This window comes from Dermatophagoides pteronyssinus, unplaced genomic scaffold (genome assembly GCF_027571235.1).
Source record: "Dermatophagoides pteronyssinus isolate colony J.1.1.1.1 unplaced genomic scaffold, Derpt_VIB-CSIC_2022.12 sq0004, whole genome shotgun sequence".
Taxonomy (NCBI): domain Eukaryota; kingdom Metazoa; phylum Arthropoda; class Arachnida; order Sarcoptiformes; family Pyroglyphidae; genus Dermatophagoides; species Dermatophagoides pteronyssinus.
The window spans coordinates 2375048-2394437 of NW_027461528.1; the positions used below are offsets into that span (position 1 = coordinate 2375048).

At 28.1% G+C, this 19390-nt stretch overlaps 3 protein-coding genes across 4 annotated transcripts; 1 reads left to right on the forward strand and 2 right to left on the reverse strand.

Moving 5' to 3' along the window:
• Window positions 1–754: 754 nt before the first annotated feature.
• Window positions 755–13642, reverse strand: Cbp53E (Calbindin 53E). Of its 2 annotated transcripts, XM_075819521.1 has the most exons (10): window positions 13589–13642; window positions 13078–13455; window positions 9232–9317; window positions 8406–8495; window positions 5950–6036; window positions 5817–5873; window positions 5597–5733; window positions 3821–3923; window positions 1885–1956; window positions 755–1746 (listed from the first exon to the last, which is right to left on the reverse strand). In XM_075819521.1, the coding sequence occupies exons 2-10, from the start codon at window positions 13229–13231 to the stop codon at window positions 1609–1611; spliced, it is 924 nt and encodes a 307-aa protein (XP_075675636.1). In that variant the 5' UTR covers window positions 13232–13455; window positions 13589–13642; the 3' UTR covers window positions 755–1608. The 2 variants fall into 2 exon arrangements, with proteins under 2 accessions (XP_075675636.1, XP_027205120.2); XM_027349319.2 differs by lacking the exon at window positions 13589–13642 and having other exon boundaries at window positions 13078–13486.
• On the forward strand, window positions 9765–11445 carry LOC113798739 (uncharacterized). Its single transcript, XM_027349316.2, has 2 exons — window positions 9765–10055; window positions 10146–11445. Exons 1-2 carry the CDS (start codon window positions 9863–9865, stop codon window positions 11279–11281), a joined length of 1329 nt encoding a protein of 442 aa, XP_027205117.2. The 5' UTR covers window positions 9765–9862; the 3' UTR covers window positions 11282–11445.
• A 4089-nt stretch (window positions 13643–17731) lies between the features above and the next one.
• On the reverse strand, window positions 17732–19380 carry Fdh (alcohol dehydrogenase class-3 Fdh). Its single transcript, XM_027349318.2, has 3 exons — window positions 19211–19380; window positions 18617–19129; window positions 17732–18555 (listed from the first exon to the last, which is right to left on the reverse strand). The coding sequence occupies exons 1-3, from the start codon at window positions 19232–19234 to the stop codon at window positions 17944–17946; spliced, it is 1149 nt and encodes a 382-aa protein (XP_027205119.2). The 5' UTR covers window positions 19235–19380; the 3' UTR covers window positions 17732–17943.
• Between the last annotated feature and the right edge of the window lie 10 nt (window positions 19381–19390).

A 19390-nucleotide genomic window follows, 5' to 3' on the forward strand; every position in this document is an offset into this window, starting at 1 on the left:
TGATTTTTGAGAAAAAAGAAGAAAAAATTCCTGATAAATTTCTATTGTTTCGAAAAAAAAGAGAAAATTTCCCGGAAAAAGAAATATATCTTCAAATTGATGATTATTATGGTCATCAACGATTCCTTCTTTTTCATTCATCCATTGGCCATTTATTATTCATTTCATTTCATTTTTCTCTCTGAAAACTAATAGAATCTTTACTGAAAAAAAGAAAATAAGAAAAATTAATGTTATAATAAAGAAGAGAAGAAATGTTGTAGTTCCAACCGAACTGAACTGAACAGAAAGAATAAATTTTTCAACGAAGAAAATGAAAATATCTATGATGAAAATTGAAATGATAAAAATTGCCCAAAAGGGAATTTAGTTCAAGTTTTTTTGTTTTTGTTTGGTTGTTAATTTATTATTATTATTTTGTTGTTGTTGTTGAATGATCAATGCTTTTATGTAATGAAATGAAACTGAAGAAAATAATGTAATTTACCGGCAGTATACTGATGAATTTAGATTTTTCTTATCCGATTCGAAATTGTGAATTTGTTTCAATATCGATTCTGCGGTTTCGGTTTTTTTTTTCGATATTGTTTTGCGAGAAAAATCAATCATATGATATCATCAAAAGAAAGAGAAAAAAAATGTTTATTATTAAATTTTAAACAGAATTTTTAAATTTCAATAAATTTTAATGAAATGAATGAAAAATATTTGATCAAAAAAAACCAAAAAGGGAAAAAAACCAAAAAAATGATAATCTTCTTTCTTATACAAACAACACTACAATTTAGTCAATTTTATCAGTAAATTTTTTGTTTTTTGTCTGTTTGTTTAGTTAGTTAGTTTGTTTGAAATTTTGTAATTTTTGTTTACCTTGATGTAGTATTCAATCATTCCTGATAATATAATATTGAGAATATTTTTTCGAAAGATATTTTTTTATTGATCTATAACATTTGATCGATTATAGTTAGTGTTACTTGTTTGTTTATTATTATTATTATTTTTAAGTAGTTAAAATTTTCTATAATTATAATCTATCTATAATGGATAAATAATGAGAGAGAGAAAGAGAGAAAATGAGAGATATGAAAACAAAAACAAAATTCATCATGGTGGGCGCATTATCATTGATTGAATCTATTGGGGTGGTCTATTTGATTCGATTCGAAAGATTCGATTTGTTTGTTTGTTTAGTTTAGTTTAGTTTAGTTTAGTTTAGTTTAGTTTAGTTATTTTGTTTTTGTGAAGATTTTTGGAATCGAAATTTTAAAAAGGCGATGATAATGTGTTCGTATGAATAACATATGAATAATTGATTTATAAGTGATGAAGATTATCGATTGAATGAATAAATGAATGAAAAACAATGATTAAAATGAATTTTTTTTCAAAAACAAAACAGATTAATGTTGATGTTGGTGATGATGATGATTTAATCAAAACAAAATCAAACATTTTCGATTCTGTGTTTTTTTTTTGTTGTTGTTGATTCGGTTCTGTTTGATGTAATGTAGCATCCCACTTCCCTAAAGAATAATAAAACCAGAATCCAAATCAGATTATTGTTGTTGTCAAAGTTGATTTTTGTTTTTCGGGTTTTTCTCATTTCTATGCATCTTGTGAATGTTTTGACAATGCCAACAAAATCATTGTTAATTCTTTTTTATTTATTTTACCATCTTTATTATAATCGCAACCATGTAATATTGCTGTTTGAAATTCATCCAAATCTTGTGCATCATAATCCTTCGATATATTATCATTATTGGGTTGATTATTTGATGTCAGATATATGCGATCCATATAAATAAATAAATAATGATAATCAATCAAACCAAAAACAACAAATAAAAAACAACAGCAAAAAACGAAAATGAAAATTACCTTTTTGACTAATTCAAGTAGATCTTTGAGAAAACCTTTCAATTCTTCATTTTCGATCGTTCCATTTTCATCCTATTATCAGAGCCATCATTATTATTATGGATGTAATGAATGGTTGTGATGGGCAACAATAAAAATAATGGAATTAGATTGAGATTGTGAGAAAAATAGATATGAAAAAAGAGAAAAAAAAACATAGTAAGTAATCATTATTATTTATTATTAGTAATGATGAAAATAACATGGAATGGAATCGGAATAGAATTGGAAGATAAAGTTATCATTATCAGTTATTATTAATGAATATAGAATGGGATAGTGAAGGTATTCAGTGGTATATTCAGTGGTAGAAGAAATATCCATAACCAAAACAAAAAGGAAAAATGGATATGAAAAAAAACATTGAAACAAATCCAATTAAATTAGACTAACAAACAAACAAGCAACAACAAATTGTTGTTGCAAATATAGAGATGATAAAAACCAGAGATGATCATCATCAGCAGCAGAATATTCTTCTCTTTTTTTTATTTTTGAAAATTATTCTCTAAAAAACAAGAACCTATGACAAGCCACAAAACCACATGAATTATTAGGTCGATGAATAGGCTGGTTTCTTGGGAAAATGTTTCTTCAGTTGTTGTTGTTTGACCACAAATCAAACAAACAAATTATCAAATATATGTGTGTACAATTAATTCTCACATTTCATTTCATTTTGTGTGTGTTTGTTTTTATTTTTTCTCCTGTATAAGGTGATTAGGGGTTAAAATTTATTAGATTAGATTATTATTATTATTATTATTTATGACACTAAATATATGATCTGGTTGAAATGTTTTCTGGTAAAATAATGTGACATGAATATTAATAATGTTTTCAACAATTCTGTGATGTGTGTACGATGGTCATTTGGTAATTTAGGGTAGAAATGAATTAGGCAAAAAAAAAGAATTTGAAATATTTTCCTCTGAATAATGAAGGGTTATTTTTCATCAACTTTTATTCAACGAATTATGAATGAATGTTTTTTTTTTTTGCAGGGAGATCTGGTCATTTGGGTCATAAACATAAAAATGTAACAAAAAAATTTTTTTTTTGACAAAATCTGAATTTTTAAAAAAGCGAAAATTTTCCCGACAAAAAATGTCAAAAAAAAAAATCCTGGAAAGATTTACCAGAGATTTTTTTTTCTTTCTGAAAAAAACCTAATAATTTATGATTTCAACAACAACAAAAAAAAATTTCACAAAAATCCTGTGTCAAATCAAAGAATTATTAAGAAAATTGTTGTTTCGTTTCTACTTTTAATGGTCATTTTTTGCTATTGTTTTTTTTTTTGGCCTACAATCTTGATGCTTATTATCATCATCAACAACAACAACAACAGCATCCAACCGAAAAAAATGGCAATATTTCACTGTTAGTTTTCACCGAAAAAAAAACGAAAAAATCATCAATAATGATGGATGATGATGAAACAATCTAAATTCTTATATTGCCATCCTACAATGACATAAACACACACACACACACACACACCATACACGCAAACTATCAAGAATTTTTTCCTGTAATCGAAAAAATTCTGTAATCGACAAACTTTTTTTTTGATGACGAAGAAGAAAAATGAAAACATGAGAAACTGAGAAATATTCTGGGAAAGTAGAATTTTTTTTTATACTAATCAGCAAGAAAATCTAAATAAAATTTTCAGAAAAAATATTCTGAAAATCATCGTTTATCATTATTTGAAATGAGACCTATCATTAACCCTAATAGTGTTTGGGTCGTTTATTTTGTTATTCATTAAACAAAAAGGCAAAAATCAATCCTTATTATCATTATTATTGATGATGATGCTTATGATGATAATAACCGGGGTTAAAGGGTTAAAAAAATTGAATAATAAAAAGAGAAAATAATTTTACATTACCCGATCATATAATGCAAAAACACGTTCAATATCTTGTTTAGTCAATTTGGTAGCGCCTTTAAATGATGAACGGCAAAGAAAATTTTCTTTTACCGGTAATAATCTGTGAAATCATTTTTGAGAAAAAGAAACAAAATTTTTGTTATCAAAAAACGAAAAGAAAAGGAAAGGAAAAGACAAAGTCAGTGCCTGGGATTAAATCAAAATGTTGGCTTCACTGTCGAAATTCATCAGGATTTTTTTTTTTTTATCAAATCATCCATTTGACTGATTTGAATTTTTTTTTTCAAGCTTAAAAGTTTTGTTTGATCCTTTTTTTTCTTGTGAAAAAAATATTAACGATAAAAAAAATCGAATTCAAATAGGAAATTTTACTCTTTTTTTTTCGTTCCAAATTCAACTTGATTATCTTTATCTTTTTTTTCTAGATTCACAAAAACTTTTCAAAAAACTTCAATTCAAAAATTCCAAAGAAAATCTCATTCAAATTATTATTTTTTGAATTGCACAAAAAAAATTCATAATTTTATCGATTGATGTTTTCATTTTCTTATCTCTTTTTCTTTCCTTGATTTTCTTTCAAAAGAAAATCAAGGAAAGAAAACCATCAACTCACTCTTATATAGGATTGGATTAGACTAATAATGTGACTTTTTTGTTTGTTGTTTGTTTGTTTTCCCCCATTGATAAGATTGATTAAAGTGATTTTCATAAACTTTTCTCTTTTCTTGCCACCATTATCCACCACCATCCATTCTTATGCATCAAACTTTGTTGTTGTTATTCTTTGTTTGTTGATGCATTTGATGAATTTAATGTGAAAACAATAACAACGAACGAACGAACGAACAAGGAATTAACGTCAAAAAATCAGTGAACTGCAGAATGCACACACACACACACACACACTGTGTGTGTAGATGCTAAGAATTTTTTTCTTTTGATGATTGAACGTAGACAAACGAAAATCTAACATGTAAAAATAGCGTTTGAGACATTTTTCTTACGAAAAAAAAAGAATTATAAAACGTTGGTGGGCGATCACTTGTCAATCACAACAACAATTTTGATGGTGGAAAAAAGCTTGTAATGACGATATCAAAAGAGAATAAATAGAGAAAAACATGCAATGAGAAACAACAACAAAGTTTCAAGTTTACTTTTTTTTTGTTCAAGGAAAAGTAAAAAGGAAAATATTAATGGATCCATAAAGAATGAAAGGTCTATGTAGGTTATTTTGTTTGGTTGATTTGGTTTGATTAGAGATTCGCGTTTCGATTCTATTTTCTATTTTGTGTTTTTCTTTGGAAATGAAATGATTTGTCTTAATTAAAGACTTGAGATTTTTTCTTTTCTCTTTTCATTTTCCCGTGTGTTCGCGTGCCATAACTAACTAAAAACCTTTAGGCAGTAGAAAACACTTTTTTCTCATTATTAACACATCCAATGTGAATGACAGAATCAAATCAAAAATTCCCCATTTCAAAAAATTTTCAACAAAAACTCATTTGTAATCGAAAAGAAAAGAAATTGTTCGTTGCACCATACAGGTATTCGACAAAGATTTGAAAATGAATGTTAATTTGAGTGAAAAATTTGTTAATTACATTGAAATTTGAAAATTTTTTTCTTCAAAATTAATGACATTAACACACGAAAATTCAAATTCTTCAAAAAAAACTACTGAAAAACATCTGCGAAGAACGCCAAGCACACCGAATCACAGAGATTTATCGAAAAGTTTGTTTGCTTTTATGTTTGGGTTAAATAACTTACTTTGCCATTTCACTAAGCTGAAGTTTACCATCTTTATTTGAATCAAATATTTGTAACAATGTATCAGTATATTCAATTAATTTATCTTCATCGATTGTTTCACGTTTTGCTTCACGAAGTAAATCTTTTAGGAAATTCTTGATGAAGAAAAATGAAAATAAAAATGCAAAGGAAAAAATGTTAAGAATTCACATTCATTCATTCATTGAATTCAACTTACTTTTAGTTCATCGGCTTCAATAAATCCACTACCATCGGTATCATATTCACGCCAAATCTAGATATTGGAAAAAAAATTTCAAATATGATTTTTTTTTGATTGATTTTTTGTTTTCAAACCAAACAAAACTAACTTTCATAAATTCAACCGATGATTCCAATGGATTATCAAAACGAAATAAAAGAAGAAAACTTTCATCCAATGGTAACAATTGAGCTAGCTATATGAATTTGAAAAAAAAGAAAAAGAAATGAAATGAAAAAAACATAATGATAAATGTGTTTCCGGGAAAGTTTTTTTCTTTTTATTTTTTGTCGATTAATTTTTCCCGAAAAAATTTCTCATTTCCTATTCTAGATCCAATGAAGAAAGTGAACGGTGAATGAATGATCACTGGTCATCAAGAGATTGTCAGGAGTGTAACTTGATACAACGAAAAACCCTTGGAATTTTGTAAGCTAAATTAGGATAATAAAGTTGATTTTAATGATAATGTTGTCTGTGTGTTTGTAAACATTTTTCCCCATTATTTTGAAAATGATGAAAACGAAATTCTGGATAAAAAAATTTTTTTGATACATTATTCATTGGTTGATTGATTGATTGCTGTTTGTTGTTTGTAATGAAATTTTTTCTCCCTGTTAAATTATTTATAACTTTATCTATCTATTTGCGAAAGAAAAAATTTCTAAATTAAAAATTGAAAAATGAAATCATTTGTTGGGTGATTTTCTATCTGGAAAAAAAAGGATGCAGAAAAACATTTGAAAGAATTTGAAAAAATTAATTCTTTTTTGGTAATCAAAAATATTTTGGAATTAATGAGAACCGAGAGAGAGAGAGGGAGAAAGAGAGAGAGAGAGGGAGAAAGAGAGAGAGAAAACAAAAATGCGGTCGGTAAAAACTGGTTACACAAGCCCAGAAACACAAAGTAATCATCATCATTATATAAATTTTACATGAATTTTTTTTTTACATCCAACACAGCTCTAACGACATTCATACATCCATGTTTTTTAATGTATATACACACAAAAACACATCATCGTGGTGTGTGGTTGTCAATCGTAGAAAGATAGCAAAAATGATGATCAACGATGAACAACAAACGAATGTTGATTACCGACAGAATGATGATGATGATAATGATGATGATTATGGTCCCTTCCGATTCAAGAAATAATACCTATCTCATTATCGTTTGAAACTTTTTTTTTTTACTTGGGCCACATATGTTTTGAATGAAAAAAATAGATTTCCTTCTTGTTTAGGCTGCTGCTGTATATGTTTCAACAAAACTTTTACTTCACCGCTAAGCTTTTTTCACTTTGATTTTTATTTTATTTTAAAAAGGTGTGTGTGTTTCGGTGGCAAAATCATTCTTTTTTTTTGCCAAACCAAAAGAAAAAACATCCCAAAAAAATGATAATGATGATAATGGTATTGATAAAAAGAATAGGTAGACAAAAAAATTGACTATAGGGTTTTTTTCTGATGGGGGAAGAAGTGGGTAGATTTTTTTTACAACCAAAAATGATGATTATTATTATTGGAGAGAATTTATTATGAAAAGGATGTATTTTTGAAAAAAAACAACAACAGCTGCTCGGTTTGAATGTTGTTTTTTGCTTTTTGCTTTTTGTTTTCGGTTGTCAGTTTTATTTTTCGATTACAAATTATGGATGATGGTCGTTATTGCGATAACAACAGAACAAAAACACGAAAAACAAAATTCGGTCAATAAGAAAATAACCGAGAGGAAAACCGAAGAGAAACAAGAAATTTTTTCTTGTCAAACAAGACTACAACCAAAGAATATTCAACAAAGAAAAAAAAATGATGCCAAAAGTTTTTGTTTTGCGGACAAACAATTTGAATTTTTCACGGGACCATGCATCTTTCTGTTGTCAATAATGTCTTTTGTGTTATTCGATTCGATTCGTAATGTAAATTTTCGTTTTGTTTCTTTTGGTTCAGGTTGATATGATTCATATGATGTGTGAATCGAAAAAACGAAAACAAAAATAAAATTTGAACGAAAAGAAGTACCGAAAATAATGACATGTTAAATCCACAAACACACGCCTATCATTTATTATGATTTGAGTGCGAGAGAAAAATACATTTTCTTTTCCTTGTAATGTACCGGATATATTAAATGGAAACAGAAAAAACTGTTATGATTCTGTGAAAAAAAAAGAATAAGAATTTGATGATGGTAAATGATGGATACATTGATAATGATGATCGGTTTTTTTGTTTGTTTGTTTTTTGGTTTCGATACAAAAATTATAATGAGAATTTTTGGTGTGTGCACATAGGTGCGATTGCGATTGTAAAGGTAAAGTCAGAATAATAGGTGTATTGTGTGTGGTAATAATAACAAAGCAAAACAAAAAAAAACATTTAAATATTTTCGGAAATATTCTCGGAAATGTTTTGATTTTTTTTTTTCGTGTTATTATTATCATTATTATGGAAAATCAAACATCATTCAACATCAACCATTATGCAACATTTTATTCATTCATTTTTTTGATTTTCATTCTTTTTCTTGGATTTTTTTTCTTTCATTAAAATCATACATACCTCACGTATATCAATTTTACCATCTTTATTTACATCGAATGATTCCATAAAACATTCTTTCAATTCGGCAAACATTGAATTGGTTACTACCTATGAGATTTGAAAGAAAACAACGGGAAAAAAATCGATAAATAAAAATTATTTGTGGATGAAAAAAAACTTTCCAAAAAAATATAAATGAACGGAAATGTTTTCGGAAAAGAAACATAAAACATGATTTCCGTAAATAATTCTCTTAACATTTTGCTCATTTTCATTTATTATTAAATCCGATAAAGTGGAAAAAAAGGACAACAACCAAGGACAAGAATAACTAACTAACTATCCAAAAACTAAACTAAATTATTACCATAAATAAGCCTTATCTCTTGAAATATATTTTCGATGTTTGTTTTTTTTTCATAAATAAATTCTGCGTTATAACAAGTTTTTCTCGGTTCTATCATCATCATTAATGAAAATGTTTCTTTGCAAAGCAAAACAATTAATGATAGGAGAGGAAACTTGGTCTTTCGATCATTTATATACTCGAGTATCACATAAATTTTTCGCTTATTAGAACACACACACACACACTTTATATAAATTAAAATTAATTGTAGGAAAAATCAAAATGAACGAATCCTTGAAATTTCGTTTTTCAATTTAAAATGACCTAAGAAAAAAATATTGTTCTTTTTGGGAAATTTTCCGTTAAAATAAAACAAAAATTTAACGCGTTCGCTACCAGCGACGCATATATGCGTCGTTTATTTGCTGTAGTTCTATGTGTTTTTCGAAATCTCCGGTAGCGAACGCGTTAATGAAGAAAATCTAAACAACATACCTCAGCACCAACATCGGAAGCATTGACTGATGATACAAATTCACGTAAAAAATTATCCAATTCACGACCTTCAATATAGCCATTTCCTAAAAAGAAAATGAATGAATGAAAGAAAATAATTAAAATGAAAATCATTCTTCAAGACACAAAAAAATACATTCTTCTTTATAATGAAATTTCTTTTCCATTCATTCACTGTTTCAAGAAGTTTTTCCATGGAAAAGTTTTCTCACAACTAAAACTAAAATAAATGACACATCAGCAGTAATTTAGTTGCCGATAATGATGATGATGTAAATCAAACAAACTTTGTTTTCCCAAGGAAATTATGGTCATTTGTTGTTATGGGGAAAAAATTAATTCAATTTTTTTCAAATCAAATCAATCATCGATCGAAATAACAAACAAACAAACAAACAAACAAACAATGGAAAATCAAAAACAACGAAAACAGCAAATTCAATCAGAACAAAATTCAAGAATTTTTTTCCGATTTAAATACGAATGTTTTACAGAAAATTATTATTATTATTAAACTTTTTTTATTCTTGTTTTTGTGTGTTTTTTTCTCTCTTTGAAAAATTCTCTGTGTTTCCCCTCTCTGTTTTCTCAAGTGTTAATTTTTTTTAAAATGATGATGAATATGAAAAAAATGATGTCCACAATTCAACGAATGGCCACAATCATTATGATAACAAATATTTTAACCGTTATTTCTACTAAAGCTACCGAAGTAACTATACATGGTAAAAATCAAGAAGTAGTAACGGAAATTACTACAATCGATGTTGATTCAATTACATGTATAAGTCGTTTATTATTTTGTATGTATATATGTCAAATGGGTTAATTATAACAATGATTTTTAACTTTGAATTTTTCGTTTTTTTTCCAACCAACCAATAAAAATAAAGTTATCTTGATAATTGGTGATGTTTTATCCATATTAGTTATCAGTTATACAATATTTGATTGTGTTAGTATGTTAGGTGATCAATCAAAATATCGAAAAGATTCACGTTATCCAATAAGAGGAAAAGGTTCAGATGTTAATATAACATTAGCATCAGTTAAAAAAACATTAGGTAGTTTTCTACAAACACCAAGTAAAAAAATTAAAGAATTTTCATTGAAATCATCCACACAATCAAAAACACAATCAAAAACAACATTACCGATAACAATTAGTACAAGTGGTTCAAAATCTGATTCAATTGTTGTTACACCAACATCAACAACAACAACAACATCAAAAGATGGTAAAAAGGAAAAAATTGTTATACAAATTGATGAAAAAGATTTTGTTGGTAAACAAAATATTGTTATTAATCAAGCTGGTGCTGAAAAAGCAACAATTAAATTAACAATTAAAGATGATGATAAATTAACAACATCAGCTAGTAGTGATTTGAGTAGCAGTACTATTGGTGCTAGTAAATCAAAAGAAAATTCAAAAGCACCACCACCACCACCACCAGTAATACAGATACAGATAAAAGATCCACAGAATAAATCGATAACAGTTCCATCAACATCAACATCAACAACATCGGGAAAAGAAGAAACGGCTACAATTCAGATTAAATTACAAGCTGAACCAACGAAAACAACTGGACCACCACCACCACCACCGCCACCACCCCCACCGGAACCATCAGCATCAAAAACACAACCATCGGATCCACTAGCATCAAAAACACAACCATCGGATCCACTAGCATCAAAAACACAACCTTCGGAAAAGCCAGCATCAAAAACACAACCACCGGATCCACTAGCATCAAAAACACAACCATCGGATCCACTAGCATCAAAAACACAACCATCGGATCCACTAGCATCAAAAACACAACCATCGGAAAAACCCGCATCAAAAACACAACCACCGGAACCACCAGCATCAAAAACACAAGCACCATCAACAATTAATAAAAGTAATTTACCAAGTTCTTCCGGTGCATCCGGTATTAGTAATAGTTCAATAAGTAGTGCTGCTAGTAGTGCCGCTAGTAGTGCTGCTAGTAGTGATTTTGACAGTAAATTACTTTAATCATAATTATTATAATGTGATTAAGTAATGGGTGAGGTGGAAGGAGAGGGTGTATGTGGTGGTGAATGGTGGTGTAATATGTTGTACATTATCATCATCATCATTTAACCCTCTGGTGTGTGTATTGTTATATGAATTGAATTAAAAAAATTTTAAAATTAAAATTCTTGTTTTGGATCTCTTGTAGATTAGGAACCCCAAAACACCCTTTTGTAGATTAGGAACCCCAAAATGAACCTCTTGTAGAATAGGAACCCAACCCATAGTAACTCAATGCTAACTTGCTACATACATAAATAGAATAAAGCAAATGAACATTCCTTGGTTTTTAATTAATCAAACTTAATCTCGGCAGGTTAGGTTAGGTTAGGATGGGACAGTTAGGTTAGTTTTTTTTTGTTTTATTCAAATTCTGGGTCTGTTTTTTGCCAGAGAAAAATTGATAAAATTTTCATTTTTCAAATTTGATTGATGATTTTTTTTGTTTGTTTGCTTGAAAAACTAAGAAAAACATTAACATCAATAACAAAAGGCAAAAGGAATTTTTCAAGATTTTTCACGTATTCGATATGAATACTAATGACCAATGGACATCCACATATATAAAAACACACAAACAGAAATCAAATAGAATTTTGAAATCTTTCAGAATATTTTAACACCGAATCACAGATCAAATATATTCAATCGTTTTTATTTCTGATTCAAACATGTTTCATGTTGAAAAAATTATCACAGACACAGACACACACTATTCTTCATTGTCTAATTTATATTCAGAACATATTATTTCTGGTTTTGTTTTTTTGGTTTTTGATTTCTACTGTGTTTATTCATTGATTATCATTTAAATTCAAACCCAAAAACAAAACAAAACAACAAAAGCAAAATCGAATAAATTTTGTTTGTGTTTGTCGAAGAGATGCGATAACAACATTCGAAATGGTCAATTGGGTGGAAATGGTCAATGCAAAAAAAAAAAATTGATGATTTGAAAATGGATTCCATTGGGAAAAAATAGTTTATGCAAATGTGTCCAACAATGAGATAGGAAAAACAAAACAAAAACAAAAAAGTTTAATTAAAATTTTTTTGCTTTTTAAATCAACACTAATATTTCGACACTAACTATTGTTGTTGGTTTTGGCAATATCCTGGCTATTGTCAAATTTTTTTTTCAATGGAAAAAAAAGGTAAAAATGACTTGGCGACAGCTGAACGAGCATTTTGAATTAGTTTAAAATTTAAAATGCAGGAAAAACAACAGCAGTACACCTGGAAAAAATATACCAAAATACACACTGCAAAAAGAGAGAGAGAGAAGCAAAATTTTGCTTTTAAAATCATTAAAATTTTTTGTTAAGCAGCTTAACAATTTGCAATAAAAATGAAATAACACTTTCTTTCTAGTTATATAAGAAAGAAAGAAAACGAAAGAGTTAAAGGCTTTGGTGCATCTTAATTAGATCTTTGTGAAGTGAAGAAAAGAAACAATTCACGTTTGATTCTATAACAGGATTAAAGAAAGAATGAAAGAAAATTCATCAAAATATTATTCTGGATCATAATAAGCCAGAATATTCTTCTTTTTCTTCTTCAAGTTTAATTATTCTTAATTCATTATTCCGAAAGATAATAATAATTTGACTTATTTGCAGTGTTGAATTCAATGAAAGAATTGAAGAATTTCAAACAATAAAATGATAACGTTTTCGTTTCTCATTTTCTCATTTTCTTTTCTTTTCTTTTCTTTTAATATCTTAAATCATCATCTTCATCAACAAAAAACGACTTACCATCATGATCATAATGGCTCCAAACTTCCATAAATTGTGTTGATGTTAAATTTTTCAATTGACGTGTATTTTTATCACGAAATTGTCGCATAAAATTATCGCCAATATTATTAATATTGGTGTTTTTATTACTACTTTGAATATTTGATGACATTTTCTCGTTTCTTTTCTTTTTGGCTTCAATTTGACTGAAAATGATAATTTTAGTGATCGACAGAAATTTGACTTAAAGGTGCAAAAAAAATTAAGATGATGAAAGAAATTGAAATGAAAATTTTCCAATTATTCTGACCAATTATGGTGCGGAAAAAATGATATTTTTCTCCCAATAAATGAAAATATTGATATGCGTTTTACTTTTATTTAACACTTCGTTGTCTGGTGAAGAAGAACAACAACAAAAAAAAAAAAAAATAATAATCAGCGAAAAATAATCAATTTTATTAATGAAAAAATATTCACAATATTCAAAATATGATTTTGTTGTAAATGATTTTTTTTTTTCGTTTACCGTTAATGTTGTTGTTTGATCAGGAATTTCGATGAAATTTGACAACAAGAAGATCACTGTAAGTATTCTGAATGAATGAATGAAATGAAATGAATAAATTCTGATAGAGAATTTTTTCTTGGTAAAATGTGTGCGCGCGTTTTTTTTTCTTCATCATATCGTCAGTCAGTCATTCAGTGAAAATATGGGCGGCCGAATATTCTTTACGATTCTTTTTTCCATTCAGGATTCTTCGTTTCTCTTTATTTTGGATACTAAACTGAAAAAGCAAAGCAAAGCAAAAAACCCAAAATAAACAACGAGAAATTACGAAAACCTGGATTTTTTTTTCTTCTTTGAACCACTAGTATATCCCACTAACCATGGAATCATCAGATTTTTTTTCCGTTTGTTGTTGTTGATTCAGGCCAACAACAACAACAACAATGTCCGTTTAGATAAGATAGATCCATTTTTTCATTCTTGGACAACAACAACAACATCTAATTTGTTCAGATTAATTTCATTTCAATGAGAAGATTTACCAACAACAAAAAAAAACGAAGATGAAGAAGATGATAGTGGAAAAAGATTAAGTTCATAAGATTTTTTTCGTTTCATTGTTCAGTGATTTTCGTTTCACTTTAATTCAATTGTAAGAAAAAAAAATGAATCGATTTCGATATTCGTTGAAGCACACTTTGAACTGAAACTGAAATTGTTTCCACAAAATAAAAATGATTTATTGATTATCAATCGATCAATCTGCTAATCCTTTCAATAATATTAATCGATTTTTGCTTTGGTTTTTTTTTCTCTCAGATCTGATTTGACATTGTTAACCTTATTCCGTTTTTTGATTAATTTAGAGAATATTTCCCGGAATTTCAATTTTTTTTGGCAAAGAAATTTTCCCCGAAATTATACATTCATGATTTCCATTTCCAATTGTAATTTGATGGACATGAAAGAGAAAACAAATATATTTTGACAAAACTTTATTGAATTGATCGATTCAATGATTTACAGCAAAAAAAAAAAGAAAATACCAATCATAAACATTTGACATTCAATCAAATAAGTTTTCTGAATAAATTTTCTTCTCTTTCGACCATAAAATACAAAAGAAAAAACTTTTAATTCAAATTCCAAGATGCAAAATGAAAATTTCTAATTTGATTTTTTTTTTTGTTCGCTTAATTCGATTGAAACTTTGATTTATTTTGATTTCAACTTGAAATGGAATTCAAAATTTTGCACCTGGATAGATTTATTATTATAATCAAAAAAAAAAAAAAAAAATCATCATCCAAAACCAACCAAGGCAGAAAACAGGTGAAGTTGACAAATGAAAAGAGGAGGATGTTTGGAGGAAACCAATGATTTCAAATGAACATTGGGAGAGAGAGAGAAAATGAAATGAAAAGAAACAAAGAAACATCATCTAAAACACCTGCATTATTATCATCAATTCCGTAAGGAATAACAACAACAACAAAAACGAAATTCTGAAATTATTTTTTCAAAGTTTTTATTACAAATTAACTTGGAATTAGAATTTTTTTTCTTTTTGCTTTTCACATTTCCAATTTTTTCTTTTTTTTTTTTTGGTTCGTTGTTCGTTTTGCAAATTTATCTAATCAGATTCTCTATTGTGTTATGTATTAAAAGGTTTTGTGTTTTCGTTCAATTCACCCCAAATTCTTCAAAATGCAATTTTCATTCGAACAATTCTCAATAGAATAGGTAATAATAATGATAATAAGAGAATATTCTGTAACAATAAAACTGCTGGCTGCTGCTGTTTGGTTGATATTGGATCATGAATGGTGTTGACCAGGCAGAACAAAGGACAAGGAGTGAGAGAGAGAGAATAGGCTTCAGAATATTCTTGACAATGAAAACAATGAAGCAAAAAAAAAAATGAATAGAAATTCGAATGAATAGAATATGTTGTTGTTTTTTTCAAACATTTTTCTGCTGTTGTTTTTTGTAACTAATTTAATAAATGGAACACACACACACACACTTCATTGAATTAAATGAGGTCCAGAATGACACATACAACCAAGTTTGGAACAAAAAAAGGAATCATCAACCTTTTCGAACAACAGAACAAAACAAAACAATTTTGACATGATTTCCATCAACTATTTTGACAATAGAAGGTTAGGCATATTGGATTCTTTTCTTTATCCGAGCGAGTAAATTCATGAAATTGTTTTAGATTTTGTTTTTGTTGCTTGGTGATGTTTCTTTTCTTAATTTTTTCTTTTCTTAATTTTTTTCATTGTTTCGTTGGCTTTATTGTTTATGGTAGTTTTGATTGATTTGAGCAATTTTTTTCTCATAAAAATTCAAGAGTTTAAGTGAATATTTTGTCGGTGTTGATGGTGGCTTAGAATATTGAAAAATATTTTTCATTCGGATCGATTTATCATTTTCTAGAGATGCAGAGAGAAAAGCAAAAAAAAAAATTGATTTGATCTGATTTATTTATTTGATTTTAGGCTGCTGATTGTGGTTGATCATTATTAACTTTGTATTTGGTTCTTGGATCAAGAAATTTATTCGATAATTTACTTATTGGGAAAAACATTTGCGTTGGTGTGTGAGATTTGGAAGAAGGAAAAACGGTTTGTAGAATTGAGTTTATTGTGAATTGGAAATAGATAAGTTTTTTTGGTGTAAGAAAAAGAGTGAAAATCAATATCATGAAAGTGAATATGAAAATGGAATGAAAGTAAAAAAATTTTCGGTTAAATATATAAAGAACAGAAAATCTAATCAATCATTTTTTCGTAAATCGAGTGAGTATCGAAGATCGAATGATCCTATTTCATCATTGTTTCCTGTTTGGGTGTCTATAGAAAAGAATTCATCAATTTTTGTTTTTGTTTTCGAATCATAAATGAAATCGAATTACAATTTTGAATCAAGAAAGACGATTCTGGTATTTCTCTCTCTCTCTCTCTCTCTCTCTCTTTCTACAAAAACTTTTCTTCTTCTTCATCATCATCTTCAAAGTCATTCATCATTTATTTATCATTTATAAACATTAATGAATATCCAAAAGCCAGAAAAAAAAATATATATTTGAAAGCAGAAAACATCATTGGATCAAAAAACTTTTTTAGAAGACATTTTGGATATAATCGAGCGTTGTTCATTAGAAATAATTATTTTTCCATTTTAATTTAATTAGATTTTTTTTTGTTTTGTTTCGTTCGTTTTTTTATCTCTTGATTTTGTTTTTATAACACTTTTTTTTTGGTTCGACATTTAATTTCTATGGATTTTTGTCTTGAATAAATAGAAAAATTAATCAAGAATCGTAATGATGATATGATCATCATTATGCTGATGCATTGAAAAAAAAGACTCATTCAATGATTCAACTGATTATGTAAACTTGATTGTGAAATTTTGGAACAATTTTTCCAGAAACATTCTCGCTTCACCGTCGTTAATTATTTCCGGAAAACATTTTATTCGATCAAAAATCAACAACAAAAGAAAAAGGATGCAAATTTCTTTTCGGTTTTATTATAATCTTTTCGATCTGAAATCGATTAAACAAGAAAACAAAACAAAACAAAACAAACAAAAAGAAAGAACAGAAACATTTCCACAAAACTTGATTTCTGATTTTTCCAATCATATTGTGAAAGTTTTTTTCTTTTCACTCTGTTTACAATTTCCTGTCATCTTCATCATCATCATCATATAGACATTAACCGAACAAATACCAATGAAATTTATTTCAATTACGATTCTCGTTGATGATGTTACCAACACTCAAAATACCGAACGAAAAAAAAAACAACAACAACAACAACCGACAGACAAACAAATAAACAAATCTGTCGAATAATCTTTTTTTTTGTTCCAATGTTGTCAATGATCATTATCAAGAATGAATGAATGGAATGAAAATTTAATTTGCCTGTTTCTTTTTTTTTGAAAATAAACAGAAAATTATTTCGAAACATTCAAACAACAACAACAACAACACTGATATAATGACAAGTGAAAGACAGTGGAAGGGAAAAAAAATCATTTCAGATTCAAATCAATTTTGTGTGTGATATTCTGGTATTTTTTTTCTTCTTCAAAACATGTTTACTATATCAAATTATGTGTTAATGGAATAGAAAAAAAGAATTTCACAAGATTCATTTTATTGATTTTGATTGATTATCGCGCATATATGCGCTATAATTTTCTCTATATTGTGCACTTTGGTTGGTTTTTTTTTTCTATTATCACTTTACAATTGTACTGTTGTTGCTGGTAGATTTGAATGTGTTGGATATAGAATTTAAAAAAAAGAAAATATAAAAAACAAACAAATAAGCAAACAAGCCAAAAAAAAATTACAATTTTGAAAGATCGACGACCACTCGTAATGATTCACCCGAATGCATCAGATCTAATGCTTTGTTTATGTCATTTAAACCAACTGAATGTGTAATATGTTCATCGACCATTAATTCACCATTCATATATTCTTCAACTAATTTTGGTACAGATTGTCGTGATTTCCATCCACCAAATGCAGAACCTTTCCATACACGACCAGTAACCAATTGAAATGGTCTTGTACTGATTTCTTGTCCACTACCGGCAACACCAATAATGACTGATGTACCCCAACCTTTATGACAAGCTTCCAATGCCGAACGCATCAAATGAACATTGCCCACACATTCGAATGTATAATCCAATCCACCATCAGTCATTTCGATTAAAACATCTTGTATTGGTCGATCGGGATAATCTTTTGGATTTACAAAACGAGTTGAACCAAATTTTTTTGCATTAACTTCTTTTTTAGGATTAATATCGATACCGATGATTTCTCTTGCACCTCGTTTTTTAGCACCAAAAATTGCAGCCAAACCAACTGTACCCAATCCAAAAACGGCCACTGTTGAATCTTTTTCAACGTTTGCCGAATTCAATGCAGCTCCATATCCGGTGGAAATCTGGAACAAAAATAGCAAATTAAGACTGCAAATTGGATAAAACCACATTTAAATAACTTACACCACAACCCAACAGACAAACACTTTTTAATTGTGCTTTAGGATTAATTTTGGCCAATGAAATTTCAGCCACAACAGTGTATTGGCTGAATGTTGATACACCCATAAAATGATAAAGAATTTTACCATTGCAAGTAAAACGAGATGTTCCGTCAGGCATGACACCTTTACCTTGAGTATTACGAATCTTTGAACAAAGATTAGTTTTTGAGCTTCGACAAAATTTACAATCATCACATTGAGGAATATAGCATGGAATAACTGTATCACCGGGTTTTACCGATGTTACACCTTCACCAATACTTTCGACAATACCGGCACCTTCATGGCCTAAAATACATGGAAATAATCCTTCTGGATCGATACCACTTAATGTATATTGATCTGTATGACAAACACCGGTAAAATCAATGCGAACACGAACTTCGCCAGCTTTGGGCGGTGCAACAGTAACCTTTTCGATCGATAAAGGTTTTTTAGCTTCCCATGCAACGGCAGCATAGCATTCAATATCCTATCAATGCAAAATATAATCAATAAATTACAATTTATAGAATTTATTTTTTAAAAAAAAAGAAAAATTCTACACACTAACTTTACCAACTGTTGATGAAGACATTTTATTTGTTCAAGTAATTCAATCAAACAAATTTAGATAGAAACAAAGTCAAAAATAAAACCAATGATAATATTGTTGAAATTGGAAATGATTTTCAATATATATTTGATTTTCTAATCAGCAAATAATTTGATTTTGGTTAATTGATAATAATCA